Source organism: Panthera uncia, assembly GCF_023721935.1.
Source record: "Panthera uncia isolate 11264 chromosome B2 unlocalized genomic scaffold, Puncia_PCG_1.0 HiC_scaffold_24, whole genome shotgun sequence".
Classification (NCBI taxonomy): domain Eukaryota; kingdom Metazoa; phylum Chordata; class Mammalia; order Carnivora; family Felidae; genus Panthera; species Panthera uncia.
In genome coordinates this window covers 107,072,978-107,083,371 of record NW_026057580.1, presented here as the reverse complement: position 1 = coordinate 107,083,371, position 10,394 = coordinate 107,072,978, and the positions used below count along the sequence as shown (strand labels likewise).

The window sequence follows — 10,394 nt, the reverse complement described above, 5'->3', positions numbered from 1 at the left end:
CTTTCTTCCTTCCTTCCTTCCTTCCTTCCTTTCTTCCTTTCTTTCTTTCTTTCTTCCTTCCTTCCTTTCTTTCTTTCTTTCTTTCTTTCCTTCTTTCTTTCTTTCTTTCAGAAGTGTTACTTATTTACTTAGTGCATGAGAGCGAGTATGAGTGGGGGAGGGATAGAGAGGGAGACAGAGAATCCCAAGCGGGCTCCACGCTGTCAGCACAGAGCTGGAAGCGGGGCTCAAACTCACAAACTGTGAGATCATGACCTGAGCTGAGATCAAGAGTGGGACACTTGAGTAACTGAGCCCCCCCAGGCACCCCTGGGTGTCTGTTCTGATCAAAGCCAGCTCATCCATGTGTGAGGAGCCCAAGAACTGGGAGTAAGTGGTTTCTAGCCAGTATAACGCAGGAAGGCCATGGAGTAAAGCCAGAATAAGCCCTTGGCTGTCAGAGGTTGTGGGGAGGGAACTCACCAGCAAAGGGAACTTTTTTGGGGTGATAGAAATGTTTATATCATGGCTGTGATATGGTTACAAGACTCTGTGTATCTGCTGAAACTCACCAGGTTGTACCCTAGAAATTGGTGAATTTTAGTAAGTGGTCTCCTAAAGCATGTTTAGGATTTTTTATAGGGGAGGGGAGGTGATACCTTCTCTGTTGTTAATTCAGTGTGATTCTATAAAATGACTCTTTGAAAAGAAAAGAAAAAACCAGATTCACTTAAATCCTGGTCGAGTCTGTTTCTCCAGTTGGCAGCTTTACCATCACTTTGTACTCGTCACTGCTGTTAGTTATACCAAGGGTTGGTAGAGGTCCAGGTAGTAAATATTTTAGGCCTTGTGGGCCGTTCGGTCTCAGTCACACCACTTAGTTCTGTCACCGTAGCGTGAAAGCAGCCGGAGGCAGCATGTAAGTGAAAGACTGGCTGTGTTCCTATAAAACTTGACTTACAAAAGCCGGCAATGGGCTGAATCTGGTCCGTGAGCTGTGTTGGCTAACCTGTGACTTGACGCTTTTGTTCCTTTTGGAGAAACTCCACAAAAGGGGCATTTTTCTACATTCTCACCAGAAGGACAAATGTCCTAGGAAAGTGGGAGTCTAGGGAAGTTTGGAAGAGGACAGACCCTCCAGGGCTTAGCCATGAGACGCTCCCGGACTTGGATCTGTGAAGGGTAGGGTGATTTGGAGGGTGGAATTTTGGAGGGTGAATTAGGAGGAAGAATTGTGGAGGAAGAGAGGACTGAGTGTGGCAGCCCGTTTCTAGATTACCATAGAAACCTAGGCGGGAGAGTTTAGCTGCGACAGTGACATGGGATGGAGGGGACCTTTTGAAGGGATATTATAAAACTTAATATAAGAAATAGACATTTCCAAAGGAAAAGTTAAAGATTAAAACATTGAAAAAAAATCGGAAGGCAAATTGTGATTCTTCGTTAACAGGGAATGTGATACCGTTTCAAGTGATTCTCATTAGATCTGATCATCATTGCTTAGAGACGTCAAGTCTACCGTTTTTTTATTTAATTAATTATTTTCATGTAAAAAAAATTTTCAGTTTACTTATTTTAGAGAGAGACGGGTGAGGGGAGGAAATAAGCAGGGGAGGGGCAGAGCAAGAGGGAGACACAGAAGCAGGCTCCAGGCTCTGAGCAGTCAGCACAGAGCCCGATGCGGGGCTCGAATCCATGAACCATGAGAACATGACCTGACCCAAAGTTGGACACTCAACTGACTGAGTCACCCAGGCACCCCTGCTTATTTATTTTTTAATGTTTGTTTATTTTTGGGAGAGAGAAAGAGACAGAGTGCGATCAGGAGAGGGGCAGAGAGAGAGGAAGATGCAGAATCTGAAGCAGGTTCCAGGCTCTGAGCTGTCAGCGCAGAGCCTGATGCAGGGCTTGAACCCATGGACCACGAGATCACGACCTGAGTGGAAGGATGCTTAACCATCTGAGCCACCCAGGTGCCCCAACACTGGTTGTAGTTTTGATTCTTTAGGGAAGGCCAGTCAGTCAAGGGCCTGTCCAACCAGGCAAAAAGAATTCCTCAATCCTTAAAAATTATAGAGCTGAAAGTCAGCACACCCCTGTGTTTCAAACGTGGTGTTACTGTCTAAACTCAGATTGCTATATTTAAACCAGTTTTATCAGCTTCTTTTAAAATTAAGGCCTGCAGACTTCAACAAAACAAGGGTGACAAAAGAAAGTCATTCCAAAGGGATATACTTGGATGGCTCACTTCCTAAAAGGGCACTTGGAAGTCCCACCAGTACACCATGCTTCTGAATTTTGGCATGCTCTGATTAGGTTTGCTTCATTAATTGTATTATGCCCATCGAGAAGCCAACCGTATTGAGTTTTTTTAAATCCTTAGCAAAGGGCCATGTTTGGGAGACATTATGACATATTGGATCAGGAGGGTCAGCAAGTTGGGAAGGCAGAGGAGCTTTGATGTCAGGTCTTTACTGTTTAATGTTTTTAAAAGTGTTGAGAATTCTAAGAATATTTTAATTAGGTATAAACGTATCACCCAAGTCTGGTTTCCTTTCCTCTGGTTCAGATCGTGGAGAACTGACCTCTTCCTAAGCCCTCATCTTCATAGTGGAAGGCCTTGCATGTTAATTCAATGAATGAAATTGAATTTGTGTGATCTGTAATTGATTCTCCTGGTTGAGGAACCTAGTGTACCCGATTCTGTTTGGATCATCTGTCACTTGTGGCCCTTAAAAGTCCTGACTGAGACACGAGCTTATAACTTTAGTTGAACCAATTTCTGAATCAAACAAAACAAAACCCTCTGGCTAAAACATGCTTCAGTGATCAAAAGTACTGCATGTAAAATGCTGTAAGACCACTCTGTATTTGTGGAATTACAGTTTTTGCTGACTTGAGCATAGGCCAAAAGCATAGCCACTGAACAGTCCTTCCAGTGGGCCGCGTGTACAGAAAGAGGGTGATGTAGCCCATGATCTGATTTTAGTCTCCTACAGAAAATAGGAAGAGAATAGCTCTACATTTTTTGTGATGGAGCATTTCCTCTACCTTCTTAATCTTCCTATACACAGGCCTTGCCACCTTTTAGAGAGATTAATTAAGAAAAAATTCTTAGTATGGGACAATGATTCTTTATCCTTAAGGTAGAAATGACCTTCTTTAATCCTGAAACATTGAGACTTGAAGCAAATCCCTGTAGATACCACAGTCCGTAGTTTCCTTATCTTTAGTTACTCACCTCCACGGGAAAATAAAATCAGGCAGCTTGTACGTTGGTGTGACATTAATATTTTTGTGAAGTTCTTTGTCTTTCTTCACGCATTCACTTACTTATTTCACAAATATTGTCAAGTGCCAGCAATGTTCTAGATGCTGGGGGCCAAACAATGAACAAAAGGAAACCTCTGCTTTCATGGGGCTTATGTTCTGATGTCCATCAGAAAACACTTTTAGGTGGAATCGATGATTATGGCAGGCTCCCGTCTTTGGGAATACCTTCCAGGGGAGATGATAATGTGGGCTGTTGAGATCTCATCTCCAATTTACAGTGTTCCCGAGGGGGTGCTACCTACGCCTTTGGGGTTTCTCTGTCTCTCTGGCAACTTTTATTCTGAACACTTAGGAAAGTGAGGACCTGAATAAATCACATCTTTGTATTTAACAATATTTATAGAGTATTTATTGTGTGCTTCATGGTGTTCTAAGCCCATTTATAAATATTAACGTTTCATTTTCGTTACAGATCCGTGCAGTAGGCAGTGCTTTTATCCCTGTCTTACAGGGGACTGAGTAACTTGCTCCTGTGGCAAGAAGTGGGACTCGTATTGGTGCTCAGGCTCTTAACCATGGCCCCGTCTCGGTCTACATCTAGGGCGAGAGGTTTCTTTTTTTCCTTTTCACGTGTGGGATTTCTTTGAACGTTTGAGTGTTTACTGCCAGACCTGGTGACAGCAGAGGGACGCTGGGCCTCTCCTTCCTTCTCCTTCTTGGTTCTTCCACATCGAGTTATGTGCTTAATTTGTGTAACTGGAATGTCTTTGATCTAATTTTATTTAATTACGTGTTTGTTTCGGTGCTGCTAGACATTCTGTAAGTTCCTCGAAGCAAGGAACTGGCAAACAGGTACGTGCGACAAATAGATTAAAGTGGATCTTGCAAATTGTAAAACGATTAGACCAGTTTACTTGAGTTGGGGATTTTCCCCTCCTCTGTGGGGCTGTGTCATATTTCATTTAGCTGTTTGCGAATGTTTGTATTCTGATCAGTGGGATAACTGAAGAATAGGCCATAACATGTTGGAATAATAAAGCCGGGGACAATATTATTTAAAATCTAGCATATTCAGGGGCACCTGGGTGGCTCATTCGGTTAAGTGTCCAGCTTTGTCTCAGGTCATGATCTTGTGGTTTGTGAAGTCGAGCCCCGCGTCGGGCTCTGTGCTGACAACTGGGAGCCTGGATCCTGTTTCGGATTCTGTGTCTCTTTCTCTCTCTGCTCCTCCCCTGCTCATACTCTGTCTCTCTCTCAAAAACAAATTAACATTAATTTTTTTTTTTAATCTAGCCTATTCAACATATGTGTTCCTTGAAAAGAAGTCTTTATGCCACTATAGAAACTGTTTTTAGGTAGTTGGCAACATGCTATTCCTTCTTGATAATTCTTCTACATGTCGGGGATCTTTGGATTATTTGAGGTCAGGTCCCGTATATTCCCTCAGAATCCTCAAGGACACTCTGGCTCCCTTTTCAGGGAAATGTTCTGTATTCTGCATCCTTCAAGTTCTCAGTCTCTGATCATACATGCAGCGTTTGTCCTACAAGGAGCCCACATGGGCCCTTCCATCTCCGCTTTCTCTGTGTCCAAAATATTTCCTCAGGCTCTAAAGCTACTTCTGAAATCCTGTTTCTTCAGTGAAACTTTTCAGTTAATTAAAAGAGAAATCTGGCTTCACCTTTATATCAACTTTATTATTCAGGGATAAAGTTTAACCATCTATGATACATGGCTTCTTCACTTTAATTTTAATGGACGCATTTATTCTGTGCATGGAAACTGACACGAGTCTCTGTTTTATGCTTATATTTTAAGCAGTGGACTTGCTTGGCACAGTAAACATGAATTTCAGTTCTGCTGGTCCTTGGTCATTTGTTTTGCTTAAGAAAGAGTTTATGATCGCTTCTCGGCCTTTTGGCTAAAATTAAGTGAAGAAAGAGTTTATGACCTGTGGATGAATATGAAATAAAACGCTGTTAAATTTGTGTGGGTTTTGTTGGGGCTGCCGTAGAAAAGTACCAGAGACCGGGTAATGAAACGACAGAAATGTATTCACTCGCAGCTCTAGAGCCTGAAGTCTGAGATAACGGCGTTGGCAGGGTTGACTTCTTTTGCAGCCGTGCTCCTTGACTTTCTTCCCCCTGTGTCTTCACTAGGCCTTCCCTCCATGTGTGTCTTCTCTATAAGGACACCAGTCATACTGGATAAAGGCCCATCCTGATGATCTCATTTTGACATAATCACATCTTTAAAGCTTTTCTCCAAATACACGCACTTGCTGAGTGCTCAGGGTTAGGACCTCAACGTATAATTTTGGTGCAACACAATTCAGCCATAACGAAGTTTAAATGTATAACATGGTTGTCCTAAACTTTGATGATCATTAAAACAAAAATTGCCTTTAAATTTTAAAAATAGGCGAAAGGAGAGGACATCCTGAAGGAGAGGAGATTGTAGGATATTGGTTGTGATCTGGCTTCGAACTGGCTAAGTGATTTAGGGTGAAATTCATAGTAGTTAAGACTTTTGTTTGTACTTTCCAACTGTTTGGATTCAATGACAGTACCTTCTAAGTACCTCTAAGATGTTGTGATTCTCTCTTAATAACTGTTTGCAATTACAGTAAAACTTTGGTTGGCGAGCATAATTTGTTCCACAAACATGATTGTAATCCAAAGCACTTGTATATCAAAGCGAATTTCAAGAACCATTGGTTCAGTTGTGATCATGTGATGTTTGGAATCACGTACAACTTGTATTGCAAGACATCGCTGGCTTTTCAAATTAAAATTTATTAGAAATGTTTGCTCATTGGGGCGCTGGGGTGGCTCAGTTGGTTAGGCGTCTGACTTCGGCTCAGGTCACGATCTCATGGTTTGTGAGTTCGAGCCCCGCATCGGGCTCTGTGCTGACAGCTCAGAGCCTGGAGCCTACTTTGGATTCTGTCTCCTTCTCTCTCTGCCCCTCCCCACACGTGCTCTGTTTCTCTGTCTCTCAAAAATAAATAAATGTAAAAAAAAAAAAAAAAATGTTTGCTCATCTTGCGGAACACTTGCAAAACATGTTACTCGCAATCCAGCGTGTTACTGTAGACCCTACTGCTTATTTAGGAAGATGCTTGGAGAGGAATTTTTATAACTCCGTGTTTCCTGGGTGGAATGTTGAAGAGCAGAGCTTGTGTCAAATGGGCCTTGATTTGAATTCCAGGCCTTTCCTTCTATAGCAAAGCTGAAGAAAATGACTACAGAAATCCTTCTCTTGGCATCTTACCAGCCGTGTGGCTGTGGACGGGTTTTGTAGCTCCCTTGTGCCCTAAAGTTAGTCATCTATAAATTGGGAATAGAGGTGTTAGGAGGCTCTCCTTAGCTCTTGGCCCTTGTCGCTGTTGTTTACTGCAGATAGATACTGCCCATCTGCAGGTGGCCCTGGGTGGCAGGGTGCTGGGATGCAGCCCAGGGGCAGGGGGGCACATCGGTCTCCATACCTGCTGACTTGCATGGGCTCCACTGCCTGTCTGACTCACGTGTCACAATGGCCACTTGTGGCTCAAGGCCGTCGAAGTGGAGCTGGGTTTGTTTATGTCACTGTCCCTAACCTCGCTTGCTGTGTGATGGAGCCCCTTGGCTAGATAGGTGTCACTTGAGGGAAGATGGGCGGGTTCCAGCTGGTTACCAGAAAATAATTTTTTCTTACCTCCTCTTCCTGTATTTGATAGTCCCAAATGGTTCTAAGGACATCGGTCTTCTTTTCATGTCTTACCAGGAGGCAAATGGTGAAAGTTTACGGGGCAGAGGTATCATTTAGCCTAGCACGTCAGCTTTTAAGATCCATAGATGACGTTAGTGTTGCCAAAAGCAAGTGCTGCGCCTTGTGTCTACTTTTCCTAGTCCAGAGTACCCACGTGGCAGAACTTTGGTGAGGGGTCAATGAAATAAAGAGTGTGTGTGTGCACGTGTGCACGTGTCTGTGTGTGTGTGTGTGTGTGTGTATTTGAGGGTGACCGAGCACAGCAGTGTGCCTTCCACATATTTTATTCTAGTTAACTTGAATTTTCACCCTTTGTGTTGGGATTGATTTATATAAGCCTCATTGTTGGAAACACTAAGGGTGGCTTTTATTATTAGGCTTGAATAGAACAATTGATTCAGTATAAGATTTTATTCCAGTAAAACCCCTGAAACAAGTTGACCAGAAAGTTCTCTATACAAGAATAAAGAAACCCAAGTTTTGTGAGGCTTACCTATTTTAGTCATTATGTAAGAGCATTGGGGCGCCTGGGTGGCTCAGTCATTTGAGCATTCGGTTTCTTGATTTCAGCTCAGGTGTTTATCCCACACTTGTGAGATCGAGTTGAGCTCTGTGCTCGGCATGGAGCCTGCTTGGGATTCTCTCTCCCCATCCCAAGCACACACCCTATCTGTCTCTATCTCTCTCTCAAAAAACAAAACAAAACAAAACAAACAAACAAACAAAACATTAAAATACAATTCTGTTGACAGTACTATTTGACCTGGAAAAATTCCCGTAAGCTACCCCTTTTAGTTAACATTGCCTTTCTCTGGTGCCACTGCTGGTATTTTCTCCTTTGGATTCTGTATTCATGAGAACTTTTTCAGTCGCAAGGCGCAGAAACCCAACACAAACAAGCTTAAGCTAGAAAGGGGATTTAGTTCAGTTTAAGTGAAAAATTGTAGGGGTAGAATTACCTTTAAGCAGGGTTACATCCAGGGGCATATAGCATATTATTGGAGCATTTTCTTCTTCTCAAATGGATGTATTTTCAGGAAACTGATCAGAAAAAAGCCAGCATCCCCAAAGTTATATCCTTATGACTTCCAGCTGGAAAGGAAGAACTTCTCTCTTCCTGTGTCCATATATCAAGTATCAAGGAAGATTTTGATTGGTTTTGCTTGGTCATCCTTGAACCTGTAACTGGCTGGTGGGTAGAATGTTGTGGCCAACCGCTGTGGCAAAGCATCTTGACTGGCATGTCTGTGGGATCACATGGGCTGGGAGACAGATGGACAGTCTCCAAAGGAAGACTGCTTAACAAATATCTAGTCCACATAACTCGCATTTCCAAGTCAGCAAGGGTTTAGTGTTTATTCTTTTAGTTGAGAGGGAAGGGGAAGGTAACCGTCGTAAAATTGTGCCGAATCCATTTGAAAATTTAAGCTGCACGTTGCAAATCTGTTTGAGATGAGAAGATGAGGACACACCTGAAAAGTGTCCCTCGGGTGGGGTATACATTGTGTAGACAGTCAGATAGTTGGGGCATAACTGGCGATTCCTGAAGTTCATTTAAACGTGGGCCGTTTTTTGAGTAAAGGAAACAAAATGGCAATAATGGACTTCTGCCTTCTTTTGGTAGGGCTAGATGATTGCCTGCAGCAGTATGTTCACAAGTTCGAACGGGAGAAGATAAACGGAGAGCAGCTGCTGCAGATTTCCCATCAGGATCTTGAAGAGCTGGGGGTCACGCGAATTGGACACCAGGAACTCGTGTTGGAGGCTGTCGACCTTCTCTGTGCACTGGTTGGTTCAAGAGATCTGTGCCATGATGACGTTCTTCAGAACCTTATTGTCTTAAGTCTTCAATGTTTGTGACTTAGAATCATTTTCTTATTTATTTGTTTAGACAGTGAGAGAGAGCACGAGTGCACTTGAGAGGGGGAGGGGCAGAAAGAAGGAGGGAGAGAGAGAGAGAGAGAATCCTGAGCAGGCTTTGCACTTCGAGCACAGATCCTGATGCTGGGCTCAAACGCACAAACCACGAGATTGTGCCCTGAGCCGGAACCAAGGGTCAGATGCTTAACCTCCTGAGCCACCCAGGCGCCTCCATTTTCTTAATGATCCATTGAAATGAAACGTGAGCTGAAGATAACCTAAAAAGGAAGAAAAGAAATCATTTTCTAGATAAAGAGGTGGCAAACTGTGGCCTACACGTTAAATCTAGCCCACCGTGTTTGTAAATAAAGTTTTATTGGCACACAGCCATGACCGTTCATTTATTTGTGGTCTGTGGCTGCTTTCATGCTTTCAGGGGGCCGTGTGGCCCCCGCAAGTCCAATATATTTCTTGTCTTGCCCTTTAAGAAGAAATCCGCCTGTCACAGAAACTGAGTTTGCCTTTTACAGAAAAAAATCTGTTAGTTTTCTTATCTTCTGTGGAGAATAAAACACTGGAGATAATCCCGAATGAAAATGTCATATTCTAAGCTGAAGTGAGAGACAGGTTCTGATTTCATGTGTGTTTTTGGTACTGTCAACAGCTTTTTTATGTTTCACAGGTATTTGTGATCTTTAAATAACTGATGTGTTTGCTCGTCGTAGTCAGCCTGCGGAGTGGTAACTAGAAGGGAAAAAATGTGAACTTTGGTACCCTTTGCAGATGATTGAGCTTTGATTTGCACGTTGAGTGAGTTAAACCCTGCCAGGTTCTGACTCTTGCACTACACCCGTGGCCGCCCGAGCAGCTGTTTTAGGTGTGGGATGACAACACCTGTGAGGACATTGTGTGTCCACACTGGTTGCCACACGGTGGGGATCCACGTGTGTCCGTTAGGATGCCTTGTGAAGGATGCAGCGCCCCGAACCGTCAGGATTTGGACCCAGGCCGCAGCATTCAGTCTGGGTTAAGTAATGCTGTGAACCTGAGCCAGGGGTATATACAATGACATCACTGAGAACGGTGGGGAAGAATGTTCCCGATTATTCTGCCATTGCTGGTCTGCGTTCCGTTGATTATGTAACTCTTACTGCGCTGTGCATGTTCTTCTTAAAATGGACAGAGCTTTGTCTCCCGCTCTGAGATGCGCTGCTCTTGTTTACAAAACTAACGGGGAAATTATTTGTGGTTGATAAATGAGCTGCCACCGGGGAGACGCTGTGGCCAAGTGGTGTGAGTGTTGGCCTGGAAGGCAGGCGTTTTGCATTCTGATCCTGCCCCTGCGACACACTCCTCGCTCTGCGACCTCCAGGGAAACGGTGGTGTCTGTTTTCCCCATCTGTACAGTAACACTCCCTAGATGCGGCTGCACACTAACGTGTGTTTTGGACGGCCCAGAAGATGTCTTAGAGTCTTGTTTGTTCTTAAAGCTGCATTTTTTTTTTTTTTTTTTTTTTTTTTTTTTTTTTTAT

General features: G+C 43.4%; 1 protein-coding gene across 4 annotated transcripts in view; it reads left to right on the top strand.

Annotated features, from left to right (window-relative positions):
• CNKSR3 (CNKSR family member 3) overlaps window positions 1-10,394 on the top strand; it is an 84,965-nt gene that overhangs the window by 44,582 nt on the left and 29,989 nt on the right. For 3 of the 4 annotated variants that reach the window (XM_049653127.1, XM_049653125.1, XM_049653129.1), the window contains exon 2: window positions 8,627-8,790. In XM_049653127.1, coding sequence (XP_049509084.1) covers window positions 8,627-8,790 — 164 coding nt within the window. Of the gene's footprint in view, window positions 1-4,866; window positions 7,049-8,626; window positions 8,791-10,394 lie in introns of those variants that run through there. The other variant, XM_049653126.1, reaches the window with a different exon arrangement.